General features: G+C 39.4%; 1 protein-coding gene and 1 pseudogene across 1 annotated transcript in view; one reads left to right on the top strand and one right to left on the bottom strand.

Annotated features, from left to right (window-relative positions):
* The window catches only part of THSD4 (thrombospondin type 1 domain containing 4), an 891,140-nt gene that overhangs the window by 829,851 nt on the left and 41,536 nt on the right, over window positions 1-19,753 (bottom strand). The window contains exon 2 of the mRNA XM_020982022.2: window positions 5,580-5,693. Coding sequence (XP_020837681.1) covers window positions 5,580-5,608 — 29 coding nt within the window. The 5' untranslated portion in view covers window positions 5,609-5,693. The remainder of the gene's footprint in view (window positions 1-5,579; window positions 5,694-19,753) is intronic.
* LOC110205448 (small ribosomal subunit protein uS5 pseudogene) lies at window positions 10,869-11,794 on the top strand (annotated as a pseudogene).

Genomic DNA, 19,753 nt, shown 5'->3' with positions numbered 1-19,753 from the left:
TTCTTCAACCAAACAGACTGCAATCCAGCCATATTTAGTAGGTAAGTCCCAGGGTTACCTCAGGAGCAAAAAATGTATTATATAACTCACAGCCATATGGCGAGGAAGCTGTAAGATTTGTCCATGGCCACATAGCTAGTAAATGTCAGAGGCATGACTTGAACCCCAGCATTCCTTGAGTTAAAGTCTACCACTCTATCCTCTAGTCATGCTGCATAGTGTAATATGTGCTTAATAACTATCTGCTGAATCAATAATCTATTCCATCCCATCTTCTCCAGCAGATTTCACCCTACTTTATCCCTAAGTTATCCCTATTTTCTCATTTGTTTTCAATTTCTCCCTGTTCATTGGCCTTCCACACTCCCTTGTTCATGTCTCCGTCATTTTCAAAAAACCTTCACTTGATCCATCCATCCCCACTAGCTATCCTCCCACATCTCTCCTCCCTTTTGTCACTAAGCTCCTTGAAAAGGCCATTTCCTTTCACTGTCTTCTGAATCCTCTACACTGGGGCTTCCAACACTATCATTCAACTGAAAAAAAAATATGAATAATTTCCTAATTGCCAAATCTAATAGTCTTTCCTCAGTCCTCATCCTTCTTGACATCTCTGCAACCTTTGACACTGTTGATCACCTTTTTTTTTATCATCTCTTTTCTCTAGATTTTTGTTAATGCTCCTCTCTCCTAGTTCTCCACCTACTTCTCAGACCACGGCTGTTCCTTGAATAAGATTACACTGTCTGCCAACTCTGGGCACTTTCACTGGTAGTCTCCCATACTTAAAATTGTCTCTGCAAGAAACTTTTCCTGATCCCTCTAAATTTTAGGGCCTTTCTTCTGTTGAGTGTCTCCATTTTATCTAGTATAAATCTTATTTACACACAGCTGTTTGCATTTTGACTCTTCCATTACACTGTGAGTTCCTTATAAGCAGGGACTGTCTTTTTCTTATCTTTGTATCCACAGCACTTAGCACAGTGCATGGCACATTTAATAAATACTTATTGACTGACTGCCTTACATAAATACATTTTCCAAATACCAAAACTCATCTCTTTAACCTTTAAACCATATTTTGATGGAGTTTGTTCTAAAATGAATTATGCATATCCCTTCTTTGTTAAATACTTACCACATTTTCATCTTTCCTTGATAACTCAGGGTTATCATTATGACCAACAATTACCATATCCTGCTACAATATAATGACTTCTTGGAGTTTATAGAGTTAAATTCCCTTAAATTAAATGGTCCTAGGCTGCCACATGTCATGAATTGTGTCTGATTTTGATAAACTGTCTCCTCCTTCATTGCTATACCATCTATAAGCAATTTTGGCTCAAATCAGGGTGCCTAACTCTAGAATCCCCCCCACCTCCTCCCCTTCTAATCTACAGTGGATTTAAAAAAACGAGATAACCTATATTATTAGTACATTATCTAAACTGCAAGTAAATGGGCTCTGAAACAGGACCTGGGAGGTTGTCTATGAGTAAAGTACATGAGCTTTAATGTTTTACTTGAAAAGCAGCTTAATTGTATGTAGCAAAAAGAATGAGTGTCAGAAGACAGGAATCTTAGTTCTGGCTCTCCTCGTGACAAATCATGTGGCCTAATGCAAGCCCAAGTTTCTTCTCACTCAGCGTTCTCATCTATAAAACATCCTGCCTGTCTCACAGGGTTGTTGTAAGAATCAGATGAGATAAGGTATATGATAGCACGCTGAAAAACACTATAGTACTACATAACTATACATTATAATTACTGTTATCCACTTTGGCTGCTGAGAAACTCTAAAGAAAAAAACTTGCTTTCTGAATCTTAGCTGTGTTCTGGATAGTGGAAGCTCTTGAATCAGTGGCCTCTAGATAAATGAGGCATTTCTCCTCTTGCAAAGTATTTTTTGGAGTACTATTACATCACCCACAAGAATAAGTTAGAAGTTAGCTATCCCTACTTAATCCATCTTGGCCTTCCTTCAGACCTGAGTACCCGAACCTCTATCCTAAATTCAACATCAATACTTCCTAGTATTTGGTTTCAGTTCTTCTGCTATAAGGTGTAATGGAGTATTTGAGTTGCCATAGACTGCTAGCACAGAGAAATCTGGCTAACTATTTATTCAATTCCTCTCTGTCTATATACAGAAGAGAAAAACTGGCTTTCTTTTCCACATGGCTTGGCAAAAGCTACAAAGAGATCAGGGTCACACCATGTGGCTTCCCATCAGGAATGTGAATCCCCATAAATGCTTTTTGTTATTATTGTTGTTTTTTTTTTCTTTTCCTGTCAGGGGTTTCCCTGGCAGCTAGCATTTGAAAGCCTTAACCTGCCTTTTTTATTTGAGTAGGAGTGTCTCAGCTCCACTGGCATTGATCCTCCCAATTCCTTTTTGATCAATGCTGAATTTCCATACAATTCATCTCCTTAGTAACTGCTGTGAGTTCCCTTAAGTTATTTTTCTCTGCCAGATACCACTAACTCTTAAAAGGACCAGAATATTTCAAAACCATATTTAAAGGAAATAAAACACAGTGTAACTGCTCTTCAGATTATACTGGATTTTAACACAACATAATTATCTTATTTTTACATTTAGTTTAGTTTTTTTTAATTTATTAAGAGGAAGTTGGATTGGGAGTCTGGAAGGCCTGGGTTCAAATCCTAACTCTGACACTTGTAGTTTTTCAATCATGGGTGAATCACTTGATTTCTCTAGACCCAGTTTCCCCATTTACAAAATAGGTGTTAATAAAACCTTTAATACCTAGTACACAGGGTTATTGTGGAACTCCAAGTGTAAAATGATTTTGCAATCTTTAACTTGATAGATGTATCATTTGTTGCTGTTTTATTATTGGTTTATTATTGGTTTTCTTATTATGAGTATCTCAATATCAAATCACTGCAGTCTGACCTTGGACCATCCCTGACTCAGCTTCTAATGTGACCTTAAAGTGAAGGTCTTGATCATATTACCTCCCTACACAATGAGTTCCAATGGCTCCCTTTTACCTCCAAGATCAAATAGAAAATCCTGTTTGGTTTTTGAAGCCCTTCACACCTGACCCTCTCCTTCCTTTCTAGTCTTCTTTCACTTCATTTCACTCTCTTCCACACACTCTACAATAGAATGATGCTGGCCACCTTGCTGCTCCTGGGACACTACATTCCATATACAGAGTTCATGTCTTTTCATTGGCTATCTCCCATGACTAGAATTCTCCCCTTCCTCATCTCTACCTCCTGGATTTCCTGGCTTCCTTCAATTCTCAGTTCAAATTCTACCTTCTTCAAAAGGCCTTCCCCAGTCCTATCAATGCTAATGTTTCTCGTCTGAAATTATCTACAATTTAGCTTATACATATGTTGTATGTATATAATTATTCAAAAGTTGTCTCCCATAATAGACCATGGGCTCCTTGAGATCATGACTGCATTTTTGCCTCTTCACATCCCTAATACTTGGCACAGTACCTGGGACATAGCAAGTGCCTAATAAATGCTCATTGACTTGACTTCACTTATTCATAAGACTCACATGGACTTTCATGAACATTTCTTATTGATATGCAGTGCTAATCTTTCATCTTATTTCTTTCTTTTAAAATAGCACATGTCTTTCCATTCCCATACCCTAAACAGGAGTTTCACCGCTATCTATGCAATCAGATTTACCTTGAGTTAGGATCTCTAGTTCAGTCTGTATAGACATCTGTGAGTCTGGTTGTTGACCCTCTTGGCCACTGTCTCTGGTAAATTCCTGGGCTTCCCTGCTAACATTCTTCATATGCTCCACCTCCTATTCTCTATGGTATCTGCCTTAGCAGATGCAGCTGAGCAGTTTTCTCCTTTCCCTCCCTTTTCTATTTATGGGAGTGATACTTACACTACCCAAGTCACAGGGCCTATGTGAAAAAAGTCCTTGCAAAAGAGCTGCAGCCATGTGATTGTTGTTATTCCCGATTACCCTCTGGGAGCCTCAGGCAAATCTTGAAATGTTGCATTGCCACTTCCATAGGTGGAAGGTGTACAGAGTGATCTCTCTCTCTCTCTCTCTCTCTCTCTCTCTCTCTCTCTCTCTCTCTCTCTCTCTCTCTCTCTCGTTGGTTTAGGAACTCAGAGTAGGCAAGCTCCCCCTACAAATGTAGGTCTGCATCTGCTCTGAAATAGATGGTCTTACAGATTGGGAGGTGGGGGTGGGGTGACCTAAGAAGATAAATAACTTGTCCAGGATCACCATGAAAGTTTACCTATACAAGTATTCAAACAGGAAAAGTTATTTATCCACACAAGGATTAATTGTATAACACTTAGCACAATGTCTGTCACGTGTTTAGTGCCATAGAAATGTTAGTTGTTGTTATTTTAACAAAAGGCCAAGGTCTCCCACTGCATCTAGGGCTATTGCCAATCACCTTGACCTATGTCTTGCCACTGGACTCTGATGACTCTGGAGGAGAGAGTGAGGCTGATGACTCTGCACAGCTCTGCCTCACTTAAATCCCATCCACTTGCAAGTCAAGATATCACCCTCCTGATGTCGTCGGTCCTCTTGGAGAATGAAGGATGAACAACAATTATTTTACCATTCAGAGATTTTTACCCGAAATCTCAGAAATTAATCAATTTCTTTGTAATAACTAGCTTTCTCAAGATTTTGTTGTAGAATTCTTCGTTGACATTGGTTCCCTACTAAGTATCCCAAGTCATATAAATACAACAATAATAGCTAATGTGTGAATATATTATGCATATAATTTTAAAGTTTACAAAACACTTTATATATATCATCCATTTTAGCCTCACAACAACTCTGAGAAGCAGATACTATTCTTATCCTCATTTTACAGAAGAGGAAACAAAGGTTGAAAGAGGTTAAATGCTTAGTTACACAGCTAGCAAGTATCTGTAATCAGGATTCGAAATGGGGTCTTCCTAGCTCCAAGCCTGGTACTCTATCTACTATGCCACCTACTGCATTATTGCTCCTGCAGGATTACAAAATCAGTAACAATTAGGACCTCTCTGATCCTGTTCCACAGGCTGGCAAATCTACATCTTACTCTTCATTGCCTACTTCCTACTCCTTCTACCCCACCCCACCATAACCCAATAACTAACCCCTGATCAACAAACTCTTACTCTGGAATAGCATGGCACTAGGGATTGGTCTCCTTTCAAAGAGAGGGCATGTGAGTTATTACAGGAGGTTAATAGATCCCAGTGGCATAAATTTAAGTTGTAGGACATCTTGTAAAACTTTGTACAGAAGACTCCAGACCCCTACTCTCATGGTGGCCATTTTTGTAGTCTCCCTGATGGAGTTGCCTTTATGGTAGCTTACATCTACAACTACCTACTGATATTCAAGCTTTATAGGTCAAATTTGACAGTAGCTCTAAGCTCTACTTTCCTACCCTTGAATCAAAACCCTAGTTATCCAATCAATTAAGAGGTCTATTATATACTTTATAGTATATAAAAGCATTAGACCACAAGAAGGGAGGGAGTCAATAAAACTAACACATTAAAAAAAAAAAACTCTGACCCTTTTTAAAAGGCCCTCTCACCTCAGAAAAATGATGAAATGGGAGATCATGATGTCCAGGTATTGGTGTCCAATGAAGATCAAAGAAGCCTCTAAGCAGTCACAATTTTTCTATGCCAAAAATTATGTTCAAATCCTGTAGAACAAAAGAGGATTATTTTTAGTATCATTGATTTAGGAATTTTTCAAAGCACAAAAAAAAATGCTGACAACTCCATGGATAGCCTAAGACATCTGAAGCAAGAAGAGGGAAACCATCACACTGATAACAACGTTATAGTCAATCCCAAATTCAGGACCCTTCCTATCCCTGGACTTCTGATAAGTATAATTATATCAGATTTGATCTCAGGAAGATGAGTCTTCCTGACTCTAGGCCCAGAACTCTACCCACTGTGCCACCTAGCTGCCCAGTAAATATCACTTTGTAAAAGTTAATTAATGTTAATTGGATAATTGATATTAGTCAGAGATCAACTGGTAAAAATTATATTGGAGCAGCGATCACATGATAGATAATATTGAGGAAATGGTTACTAAGAGATAGTATTTGAGAGAATACACTGAATGATGGCCCATGAGCAACAATATTAGAGAAATACCCCAACACTTCAGGATTACCTCTAAAACCTTGAGGGGAGAAGCAGCCTTGGTCTGGGGACCCAACCTGCTAGTTTGAGTAGCAATTGGGAGAGTGAGCTCAGAGTATATGTCTTTTTTCCAATATAGTTTGAGAGGGAAACAGAAATAGTTGAGGGGATCAGAACAAGTTTCACTTAGATGATGGTCCTTGAACTGCATATTAAATTAAGAGAGGGACTCTTTTAGGTGGAAGTGAAGAGAGGGTATGTTCTAAGCATGGCAGACAGTCAATGGAAAGGCACAACAAAATCCAATGGAGTACCATGAGTGAGGAATAGAGAGAAGGTCAGATTGACTGAATAGCAGAAAGCAGAAAGGAATAAGCATATAGGTAATAAGCACATATAATAAGCATATGTATACATATATATTCCCTAATATGTTCCAAGAACTGCGCTAAATACTTTTTTACAAATATTATCATTTGATATGACAATTCTGCAAGATAGATGCTATTATTATCCCCATTTTACATTTGAGGAAACTGGAGGTGAACAAAGGTTAAATGACTTGCCCAGGGTCATACAACTACTAAGTATCTGAGGCCAGATTTGAACTCAGGTCTTTCTGATTTCAGGCCTAGTATTCCATCCATTGTGCCTCAAGAACGAGTAGTAATGTACAGTTAGGCTTGAAAGATAGGCTGGGGCAAATCTGGGAGGGCTTTAAAAGCCAAGCAGAGTATATATTTGATTCTAGAGTCAATAGAAAGCCACTGCAGTTTATTAAATAAGCGAATGATCTGGTCCATACTGTGCTTAAGGTAAATCACTTCTGTAGCAGTAGCCAGGATCGGCTAAAATGGCAAGAAACTTAAGGCAGAGAGACCAATTAGGAGGCTGTTGCAAGAATCTAGGTGACAGGTGCAGAGAGCCTGGACCAAAATGGTAGCTTTAGGAGGAAAGAGAAGGTACTGAATGTGAAAGATGTGAGGCAGAAATAGCAAGATCTGGCAAATGATTGGCTAGAGGGGGTAAGGAAGAATGGGGAATTAGGGATAATACCAAGGTTATAAACCTACAGACTAGAAGGAGAGTGGTGCCTTCGACAGAAATAAGAAAGTATGGGAAAGGGTTAGATTTGGGGGGAAAGATAACATTGTATTTTGGGAGTCACTGACAGAGATGATGATTTAAAGCCATGGGAAATGATGAGGAGATAGACGGAGACAGAGACACAGAGACAGAGGGGAGAGAGGGAAGGAAGGAGAGAGAGAGAGAGAGAGAGAGAGAGAGAGAGAGAGAGAGAGAGAGAGAGAGAGAGAGGAGAGAGAGAGAAAGAGAGAGAGAGAGAGAGAGAGAGAGAGAGAGAGAGAGAGAGAGAAGAGAGAAGGGAGAAGGGAGAAGGGAGAAGGGAGAAGGGAGAAGGGAGAAGGGAGAAGGGAGAAGGGAGAAGGGAGAAGGGAGAAGGGAGAAGGGAGGAAGGGAGAAGGGAGGAGGGAGGAGGGAGGGAGGGGGAGAGAAAAGCCGGAAAGACAGAGAGTTGGAAAGGGGGAGACATGATAGTGATTTCCAACAAGCAAAGCAGACTGAGGAGTGGTTAGACAAACAGTAGGGGAAATAAGAGGAGTTGTGCCCCAAAAACCCAGATAAGAGAGACTATCCAGGAAGAGAGAGCAGTTAACAGTGTGACATGCAGCAGATAGGTTGAGAAAGATGAGGACAGATTTAGCAATTAAGATACCACAGGAAACTTTGAAGAGAACAGTTTCAAGCGAGTATTGAGGTATTCTAAGGGATGAAAAGTGAATGAAAGAAGAGGAAGTAGAGGCATAGAAAATATAGACAATTTTCTCTAGAAGTTTGGCTAAGCAAAGTAGGAGAGATAAATAAGAGTAACGATGAGAAGGAAATGAAAGATTTTTGTTTGTTTGCTTTCTGTGTTTTTGTTTTGTGTTTTTCTTAGGATTAAGGATACTTGGGCTTTTTTTTTAAACAGTAGGGAAGGAAAAAATTGATATGGAGTGAGGTTACAATCTGTTAGAGAAGACAGAAGGCGACAGGACCAAGAACTCACGTAGACAGATTTACTCTTGGGGGGAGGGGAAGGGAAGGCCATCTCAGAGACTAGGAAAAGAAGATACGTTGAGAGGATATCAAGGGATTTGGGGATGAAGAAGAAAAATGAGGGATTTCACACTGAATGGCTTCAATTTTAGTAATAAAGTAGGAGGCAAGGTCCTCATCATTCAACATGACATAGCAATAACTACGATAATATAAATGCAAAGAACACTAAAATAAAGTCATACTTGGAGTAATAACCAATCTAAATGATGGTAAAAAAAAAAAAGAGCTCCCTCCTTTCAACAGCGACATCACAGGAGCATAGATATAGAGCTGAAGAGAATCTCAAAAGCCCTCTAATTTCACCCTCTTATTTTGCAAATGAGGAAACTGATGTAGGGGAAAGTGTTAAGTGATTTGGGATTTGAATTTCTGATTTAAGAACTAGTTGCTTTTACCACTTTGCCTTGGGGAAATCCAATCATAGGCAAGTCAAGACATAACTCTCATCACTCTCCCCACGTCTTTGGCTCTTCCAAAATGAAAGACAAACAACAACAGGGAAGACTACTAGGGAAGAATGTTGCCATTATAATCAGGTAAGGTCACTACTTGGACAATTAAGTAGAGCAGTGGATAGATTACTGGGCCTAAAATCAGAAAAACTTATCTTCCTAAGTTTAAATCTAGCCTCAGATATTTACTAGCTGTGTGACCCTTAACTTTGCCTCATTTTCCTCATCTGTAAAATGAGCTAGAGAAGGAAATGGCAAACCACTCCAGTATCCTTGCCAAGAAAACACCAAATGCAGTCATGAACAGTCAGACACAACTGAAACGACCAAATAACAAGATCACTGCTAGTTTTATTTTTCTTCCCATTTTTGGGGAGGATTTGATTTTGCTGCTTTGGGAATAAAGAAACTCCCTTTACTAACACAGGTTGGCACTTGTTCTCTTACTAAAAAAGTTGCCTGAGGCACTAGAAAGTCAAATGACTTGCAAGATCATATCCCCAATATATGTCAGAGATAAGACTTGGGCCCTGGTCTTTCTGACTCAGAATTCAACTCTCTTTCCATGAGGCCACACTGCCTCTCACCAGCTGTTTTTGCATAACTGGCTTTTCCTTTGTTACTAAAGATGGTTTGAGTGGGGCAGGGCAAGGATGAGGGGCATAGATGGTGGAATATATCCAGAAATGTACGAACAAAAGTCATCAATAATTTTTTTTTTAAGATGAGTGCCCAAAGTAGCCAAGAAAGGCAACTGTGATAATTCTCAGTATCTGGAGAAGTTAACAATCCCAGCCCTTTCACTTACACATGCAAGTGGGGATAACTGTGAATATCTGGTGAAACACTTAGGCTCACTGCCCCCATAAACAACTGGGAAATAGTTACGGGCTGCCCATAGACCATTTCATTCAACCTCTAACTCTATAGTCCTGAACAGTATCAACTATGCCAGCTGAGCCAACTAAATTGAAAGGCCCTAGGGACCCAGAAGAATTCCATAGCTGGTTTATGAGAAGTGACACTCTTCAATTGTAAGATATTTAATAACACAGGAAAGCATCTTGCGGGAAGCTTGGTAGGAACTAACTAAATCAGATAGAAAGAAATAAGAATGAAAGAAATTCAAGATAGATAATGGCCTAATCTTCTGCATCTAGATTCTCAGGAACTCCCTTTTGGGAAAATAAAAATAAATTAAGCAAGGTGAAAAAAAAAAGCTGGTCCCTGAGTCCTTACAACAAATGCAGAATTTCAAAGAGGAGATTTATTATTTATTAATAAATAAATTTATTAAGTATCTTTTATGTGCAAGGAGGCTATGATTGGGACTGGCAATGAAAAGACAAAAATAGTATTATTATTATCATTATTATCTTTAATAGCATTTTCATAGAGCTTTAAGCTTGTAAAACGCTTTACATATTACCTCATTTGGTCCTCACAACAACTTTTGTGAACACACAGAAGTAAATGAACCTAGTAGTCTGGTATTCCATAAACCCAAAGAAAACAGCTTCCTAAGGTAAGGGCTCACTATTTGGCAAAAACTGCTATGAAAACTGGATAGCAATCTGGTAGAAATTAGGTTTAGTCTAAAACCTCACAACACGTAATAAGATAAGCTACAAAAAGAGGTATGATTTAAATATAAAAGTCTGTGTCATAAAGAAATTAAAGAGTAAAAAAGAAAATACTTTTTAGATCTAGGGAGAGGGAAGAATTCATAATCAAATAAAAAATAAGAGCACAAAAGATAAATGGGTAGTTTTAATTACATCAAATTAAAGTTTTGTTTTTACAAATGACCACCTCTGGGATATAGGTGCTATTATTATTACCCTTTCACACATGAGTTCATAGAGACTCAGCTAGGGTGACTTTACCCAGGATCACTTAGCTTAGTGTCTAAAGTGGAATTTAAATTCACATCTTCCTGACTCCAAGTCCAACACGACATAAAATACACCAAAAACAAACTCTTCTCCGAAGAACTTGTGGCCTAAGAGGAAGATAAGGATGTTCTTAGTTTCTTCATGGTTTCCCCTAATTTGAAACTAGACACATTTTCAAAGGGGTGATTTTTTTTAAGGAGACACACATAAGCTTCAAAAAGTCAAATGTTCTTCTACTTCTAGTGAACACAAAATGGAGGACGACACCAGTGCTGCAGGAGGAGTGGGAGGCCCCAGGGGCCCCAGAGTCAGAGGTCAAGGTGGCTTCCATGATGGCCTTGCCAGTGGGGGCCGAGGTTGAAGTCAGGGCAGTGGTTGAGGCCGTGGTCATGGCCGCGGGGCTCGGGGAGGAAAGATGGAAGACAAAGAGTGGGTTCCTGTCACTAAGCTGGGTGGGCTAATCAAGGACATGAAAATCAAGTCTTTGGAAGAGATCTATCTTTTCTCCCTTCCTATCAAGGCGTGTGAGATCATAGATTTCTTCCTGGGATCTTCATTGAAAGATGAGGTTCTGAAGATCATGCCTGTTCAGAAACAAACTAGAGCTTGACAACGTACCAGGTTCAAGGCTCTTATGGACATTAGTGACTAGAATGGTCATGTTGGCCTGGGTGTCAAGTGCTCCAAGGAAGTGGCCACAGCTGTTCGTGGTGCTATCATTCTGGCCAAGCTGTCCATCATTCCTGTGAGACGTGGCTACTGGGGGAACAAGATTGGCAGGCCTCACACAGTGCCCTGCAAGGTCACTGGGCAATGTGGATCAGTTCTGGTGCACCTAATCCCTTCCCCTAGAGGTACTGGCATCCTCTCAGCTCCTGTGCCTAAGAAGCTCCTGACAATGGCTGGAATTGATTACTATTACACATCTGCAAGAGGCTGTACTGCCACTCTGGGCAACTTCACTAAAGCTACCTTCGAGGCCATCTCCAAAACATACAGCTATCTAACCCCAGACCTGTGGAAGGAGGCTGTGTTCACTAAGTCCCCCTATCAGGAATTCACCGACCATCTTGTGAAGACTCACACTCGAGTGTCTGTCCAGAGGACCCAGGCAGCTGCTGTGGCAACCACATAGATGTTTTTTATAAACAAATAAATTGAACTATGCCTGCTAGAAAAAAAAAAGTAAAATGTTTTAGAAAGAAATTAAGGAGTAGGAGATTCAAGCCCTATTTGGAATTATAAAGGTTGGCAAAAAAAAAAAAAAAGAACAACCTTTTCTGATCCAAGGGTGCCAGCAAGTGCTAAAAATACTCCTCTGAATATCCTGAGTCTTTTCCAGAAGGTTCACTGATTTCCATTTATGAGGAAAAAATTCAAAAACTGTAAATTGAAAGTAATTTTATAAGACCGAAATAAGAGTGTTATTCTCTTGCCCTTGACTGGATACTAAATAGGCAATAAGACAAGCTCAATTTTCTGGTCAGATGACTGTCACTTATCAATCAATCAGTGAATAAAGCTTCTATTAAGAACTTCCTATAAGTCAGGCACTGTGCTAAGTGCTTTGTCATTGTTCTTCAATGGTTTCAGTCATCTCTGACTCTTCCTGACCCCATTTTGGGCTCTCTTGGCAAAGATACTGAAGCGGTTTGCCATTTCTTTCAGCAACTCATTTTACAGATGAAGAATTGAAGCAAACAGGTGACTTGCCCAGGGTCACACAGCTAATAAGTATCTGTGGCCAGATTTAAAACCAGGAAGATGAGCCTTCCTGACTCCAGGTCCAATACTCTATCCACTGCACATAGTTGCCATGTTAAATCCTGGGGTACAAAGAAAGATGAAAATAGTCTCTGATGTCAGGGAACTTCCCTTCTAATGCAGGAGGCAACATATAGAGGTATGTAGAAGTTGTTTGTTATTTGAACAGGACAAATGACATCAAAAGGTGATGTTCTGACTTGCCCATGAATTGGATTTAAGGGAGGCAGAGTTATGCAAAGTCATCAGCTTCACTCTCCCTTCCAGAGTCAAAGTCCAGTGGCAACACAAAAGTCAAGATGACTGGCAATGGCCCAGAATGCACAACCTTGGCGTCTTCAATGCCTAACCAAGCTCTAAGCTCTCCATGGTGTCTGCTGTAGCCTCCATAGCCATTGGAACAAATTGTTCTCATCCTCCCATTCTGCTGGGGGAAGTCTTCATATGCTGAGGCGGACATCCCCCTAAATCACCAACAACTTTGAGGCCTATTGGTTATCTTCAACCTGGTTTAGCCTGTCTGCAGTAATGATTTTACCAGAATGTAGCTGCTGTGCATGCTATGGCTTCTTGAAGCCACAAGTGCATAAGGTACACATAAAGTAAATGGAAGGTAGCTTTAGAAGAGAAGGCTGTAATGTCTGGAAAGCCCAGGAAAAGCCTCCTGCAGAAAAGAGCACTAGAGCAGCATCTTGAAAGAAGCCATAGATTCTAAGAGGCAAGAGTGAGAAGGGAGAGCATTCCAGATATGAGGAGAAGGGGCAGCTAGATGGCACAGTGGATAGAGCACCGGACCTGAAGTCAGGAGGACATGAGTTCAAATCTGGCCTCAGAGCAAATACTTGACACGTACTAGCTGTGTGACCCTGGGCAAGTCACTTAACCCCAAATGCCTAAAAAGTAAAAACAAAAAAGAACAACAGATGTGAGGAGAAGACTAGTGCATAGGCCCAGAGAAAGGAGATGAAGCATCATCACAGTAAGCTATCACTGTGACCTCGGATTTTGAAGAGGAAAAAAAGCTTTATATGAAAAATGGGACTTAAATGGAGCCTTAAAGAAAGCACAGGATGTAGGAGGAAGTAGAGAAAGATTTCAAGTTGGAGTAATAAGATGAGCACACGTTTAGAGGCAGGAATAAACATTATGAAATGTCTGGAGGAGAGCAAAGACTGAAAAGGTAGGAAGGAGAGAGATTGTGAAGAACTTTAAATGCCTGGCAGAAGCTTTTAAGTGATTCTAAATATAACAGGAACCACTGAAATTCACTGAATAGAGGATGACAGGGTCAGATCTGTGTTTTAGGAAAATCACTTTGGCAGCTGTTTAAGGGATGGATTAGAATAGGGAGAGGGTTAAAACATTTAGAAGGCCATTGTAATAATCTGAGTGAGAGAGGTGATGAGGACCTCAAGAGGGTGATGGCTGTGTGAGTAGAAATGTTGTATGATACACAGAAATATTAATTTTTTTTAAATTTAGTCATTTTTTAGTTATATCCAACATTTCATGACCCTTTTTGGCATTTTCTTGACAAAGATACTAGAATGACTTGCCATTTCCTTCTCCAGCTCATTTTACAGATGAGAAAACTGAGGCAAACAGGGTTAAGTGATTTGCCCAGGGTCACCCAACTAGTAAGTGTATGATGCTGGATTTGAACTGGATTAGTCTTACTGACTCTAGGCCCAGCACTCTATCTGCTGCACAACCTACCTGCTCCAAATATAGATATAGATGTTATATATCACCACTCTTGGGGCAGCTAGGTGGTGCAGTGGATAGAGCACCAGCCCTGAAGTCAGGAGGACCTGAGTTCAAATCCGACCTCAGAGCAAACACTTGGCACTTAGTAGCTGTGTGACCCTGGGCAAGTCACTTAACCCTAATTGCCTAAAAAAAAAAAAATGAGCTTATCTCCACTCTCCATCTGCTGCCTGATTTTTTTTCAACTGCACAAAACAGGATGCCCCTTCCAGATTAAGCTCATCACCTTTGTTCCTATCACCATGCTGCTAACTCAAGCCTTAACTGACACTACCTCCCTCAGCCTCTTTTCCCTCTGATTGGAGGGGTGGAGGATAGAGTACCAAACTCCTCCCAATGCCTTTCTTTATAGAGGGCAGATACTGAACTTTGGGGCTTACTCCACTTTGCATTTGCTGCCCTCCCTAGTTTTTTCAACTCCATGGAACAAGATGCCTCTGTGTCAGGTGTGGCCTGGTGTGCTTCATCCCCTCCCTACTCTTTATGGTGTTGTCTCCTCCTATTAAGGATAAGCTCCTTGAGGGCAGAGACTGTTTTCTTAGGTGCTTAATAAATGTTTATTGGATTAGATTATATGAGATCTTATAAAGGTAGATATGACAAGACTTGACATTTAACACTTATTAGATACCAGGCTCAGACTACGATCAACCAATCAATAACTTATTGAGCACTGTGCCTAATGACATAGGAGAGATGTATAAGACATTGTCCTTGCCATAGCCTACAATCTAGTTAGAGCAAGTGGATGCACATGCATGAAATAACCAGTGGGAAAAAATAGGATTATCACAAACATGAGAGAGAAATACATACATACTAGTAAAAACAAAGTACGTATTAGAAAAAGTTACTATTCAGGAGAAGTAAAGAAGAGAATATTGTTGAAGAAATGAATGACCAGGGGAAAAAAATGGTCCTGGGTCTGCCATATAACAAGAGTGAAAGATAACTGATATACTGCCTAAAAGCTCCATTAGCATCCAACCAACATCAAGAGAACCCTACTAAGGCCCCCAATATACTAGGTAGATTCCTTGTGGCAGATTTATGGAAGGTCATGCACAAGGATGTCACAGGATTGGCAGAGATGAAGGGGTACAATTTATACCATGAGAAGAAAGGCCCACATCATTGAGATCACAGATCCACTGTAGTGAAGGGGTAAAACAAAATACTATGTGTATCATAGACAATAAATACCAAAGGAATGAAAGCAGACAAGTATCGCTATGGCCTGGCAGTATGAAAAAAGGCTTAACATAAGAAATGGTACTTAGATTAGTCCTCAGAGAATATGCAGGACTTGGCAAAGTTGGAGAGAAGTAAAGAGATTTCAGGTTGTGGTAACAGAATAAGCAAAGGTTCAGAGGCAGAAATGAGCACTGTATATGAGGAGATGATAATAAAATAGCCTAGCTAATATAGCAGATTTGTCTTAGAGAGCAATGGAAAATGAAGCCGGGTGGATGGGGTGGAGCCAGACCATCCATAACCTTGAAAATCATGAAAGTGCATATTTGATAAGACATTCAGGAATTTTTAGGATTTAGAGCTGGACTAAACCTTAGGAGTCATCTCATTCAACTCATTAAAAAAAACCTCATTAAAAAAGTAACGAGCAGGGGAGTAACATGATAAAAAGCAATATTTAAGGAAAATTAGCCTGGCATTGGTGTACAATATGATTTCACTATACAAGTGATCACTGAAACTGAGATAGCTTTTAAAAGCTGCATTTTCCTGTTGACAATCTGTTTGACAGCAATAAAAAGTTAATCTTCTTCTTTCTTTAATACATGAATTCCCTACTGGATGGGCACCTCACCTTTTCTCTGTTCTCTCAAGATCCCACATAAAGTCTGAAACCAGTAACTGTATTTGGCTATGAAACTACAGCCTAGGACCCACCTGGCCTTTCAGTCATTGTTCCTTGGTGGACAACCTAGAAGGGATACTGAAAAATGCCCAAATGTAGCAGAGAAATAGAATTAAAGAATGACACTGCCAAGTAGGTGTACCACAATGATGCTCTTGTAAATAGACACCAGAGGGAAAATGAGCTCTCATTAATAAGGATACCAGGGTACCAAATGCTCATCTCCATCCATAGGATCTATTCTATTCTTTTCTACCCATGTGTGAGATCCAAGATTTGCCTCTAAATTCATAAAGAATTTATCCTACTAAAATGTAACAAGCTTGGCCTAAAACTTTTATGCACAGAAGCTCAAATGAAAAAAGTAGCCTGAACAATCCCCTCCAAACAATTTTAAAATAACTTATCAAATTAAATTCTGGAGGTCAGGATGACACATTTTTTTCCAGCCCAAGACAACTTAGGAAGTTAGCAGGAGAGGTCTGCACACTAAGGTGGGGGCAAGCACAGCTCAGGCAATACCAGGGATGGGCCTTGGAGGTAGCTGTAACAGCAGCAGCTTTAAGAGCTTTTAGCCAGCTAGGTAAGGGGGTTGTACAATTGGTCAAAAAGAGATGAGGGACCCTGAGCTGACAGTGGGTGCAGGACCTGATGCTATCTGGCAACATCATTACTCATTCGCAGTTCTGGGAGCAGAGAGGAGCACTTGTGGTTGGTCACAAGGAAGCAGGAGCCCTCCTTACACTTCTAGGGCAGAAAGGAACACAGAGTGCTTTTAAATACAAGGGAGCAGGAACCCTTCCTAGGCAAAGATCAGAGTGCAGATGAGATCAGTGACCACACCTCTCCCCTGATTATACCACCTTGGAAGCACCAAAAACTTGTAGATTCCCAGAATGAGCTCTGAAAATAGCAGCACAAAAGAGCCTGAAACTTTGGAGAGTGCCTTCCCACCCCTAGGTGAGTAAAGACCAACTTTGCTATAGTAAGAAGTTTAAAGTTGAGAAATAGGCTAGAAAAAAATAAGCAAACATCATTCCCCAAATGATAAATGGTCAAAGGATATGAACAGGCAGTTTTCAGATGAAGACATAAAGCTATCTATACTTACATGAAAAAATGCTCTAAATCACTATTGATTAGAGAAATGCAAATTAAAACAACTCTCAGGTACCACTTCACACCTAACAGATTGGCTAATATAACAAAAAAAGAAAATGATAAATGTTGCAGAAGATGTAGGCAAATTGAAACACTAACGCATTGTTGGTGGAGTTGTGAACTGATCCAACCATTCTGGAGAGCAATTTGGAACTATGCTCAAAGGGTGCTAAAATTGTGCATACCCTTTGATCCAACAATACCACTGCTAGTTCTGTATCCCAAAGAGTTCATAAAAAAGGACCCACATGTACAAAAATATTTATAGCAGCTCTTTTTGTGGTGGCAAAAAATTGGAAATTGAGAGGATGCCCATCAATTGGGGAATGGCTGACCAAGTTGTGGTATATGAATGCAATGGAATACTATTGTGCTATAAGAAGTGATGAGCAAGTGGATTTCATAAAAACCTAGAAAGACTTACATTACCTGATACTATGTGAAATGAGCAGAACCGGGAGAAAACTGTGCACAGTAACAGCAACATAGTACGATGACCAACTTTGATAGGCTTAGCTCTTCTCAGCAATACAATGATCTAAGGCAATTCCGAAAGACTCATGATGGAAAATGCTATTCACATCCAGAGAAAGAAATATGGAGTCTGAATGTAGATCGAAGCATTTTATTTTCTCTTTTTTTCCCTTTCTAGTGGTTTTTCCCTTTTGTTCTGATTCTTCTTTTACAACATAATTAATGTGGGAATATGCTTAATAGAATTGTACATGTGTAGCCTATATCAGATTGCATGCCATCTTGGGGGGGAGGAGGAAGAAGCAGGGGAAGGGAAAAATTTGGCACTCAAAATCTTATAAATGAGGGAAAAAAAACCCTGACCATAAAGAACCTGACACAAAAAGCTACTGTGAAGTCAGAGAAGATCAAGACATAACAGAAGAAGATAATACTGTGAAAACAGCTACAAGCAAAGCCTCGAAGAAAATGATGCAAATTGGATACAAGCCCAACAAGACTCCCTGGAAAACTTAAAGAAAGATTAGCATGATAGAGGGGAAAAAAAGGAAAAGAAATTAGAGTGATGTAAGAAAATTATGAAAACTTTAATAAGAGGAACAAAAATTTGCTGAAGAAAGGAACTCCTTTAAAAGTAGAACTGGTCACATGGAAAAGAAATGCTTACCAAAGAAAATAATTCCTTAGAAATTAAAATTGGGAAGTAGAAGCTAATGATTCCATGAGACATCAAGAAATAATCAAAGTCAAAAAATAATAAAGTAGAAAAAAATGGGAAACACCTCACTGGAAAAATAACTGATCTAGAAAAATAGATCAAGGAGAGGTAATTCAAGAATTACTGGACTACCTGAAAGCCATGATCACAAAAAGAGCCTAGGCATCATATTTCAAGAAAGTATCAAGGAAAACAGTCCCAATATCCTAGAACCATAGGATAAAACAGGAAAGTAAAAAATCTACTATCTCCTGAAAGAGATCCCAAAATGAAAACTCCCAGGAATGTTATAACAAATTCCAGAGTTTCTAGATCAAACAGAAAAATTTCAAGCAACCAGAAATAAATTATTCAAATATTATGAAGTCAAATTAGTATCACACAAGATTTAGGAGCTTCCATGTTATAGAAGTGGAGGGCTTATAATATGATATTCCAGAAGGCAAAGGATCTAGGATTATAACTAAGAATAACATATCCAGCAAAACCAAATATAATGCTTTTTGGGGGGGGTAATGGATATTTAATGAAACAGAGTACTTTCAAGCATTCCTGAGGAAGATACTAGAGCAGGACAAAAAAGAAATTCACATTAAAACACAATACTCAAGAGAAGCATAAAAAGGTAAACATGAAAGAAAAATCATAAGGGACTTAATACAGTTAAAATGTTTATATTCCTAGGTGGGAAAAATTATATTTATATATGGATATGGATACATACATATATATACATATATATACATATATATGTCCTAATAACTTTATCATTATTAGTGCAATTAGAAGGAGCCTACATAGACCGAGGACCTGGGTATGTGATGATTATGTTGGGATGATCTCAAAAAAAATGAAGGGGTGAAGAAGAGGGATGCACTGGAGGAAGGGAGAGAAAGAATGGGGCAGGAGCATTATCTCACATTAAAGGGGCACACAAGGAAGAACTTTTACAGTGGAGGGGGAAATGGGTGGGGGATGAAAGCTAATTCTTGAATCCCACTCTCATTGGAATTGGTTCAAAGAGGGAAGAATACACACACAGAAATACACACACACACACACACACACACACACATTCAGTTGGGTATAGAAATCTACCTTACTCAAAAGGTAAGTAAGAAAGGAAGAAGATAAGAGAAAGGGAGAAGTAGGAATAAAAGGGAGGGTGGATTAAAGGAGATAGTGGTCAGAAGCAAAACAGACTTTTGAGGAGAGACAGTATAAAGAGAGAGAAGGATAAACAGAAGAAAATAGGATGTAGGGAAATACAGAAATAGGCATCATAACTGTGGCTGTGAATGAGATGAAATCACCTGTAAAATAGAGGTAGATGGTAGAATGGCTTAGAAACTAGAACCTAACAATATGCCATTTA

This window comes from Phascolarctos cinereus, unplaced genomic scaffold (assembly GCF_003287225.1).
Source record: "Phascolarctos cinereus isolate Bilbo 61053 unplaced genomic scaffold, phaCin_HiC Scaffold_3;HRSCAF=262, whole genome shotgun sequence".
NCBI lineage: Eukaryota > Metazoa > Chordata > Mammalia > Diprotodontia > Phascolarctidae > Phascolarctos > Phascolarctos cinereus.
The sequence above is the reverse complement of the archived record's forward strand: the minus strand, read 5'-3'. Positions and strand labels throughout refer to the sequence as shown.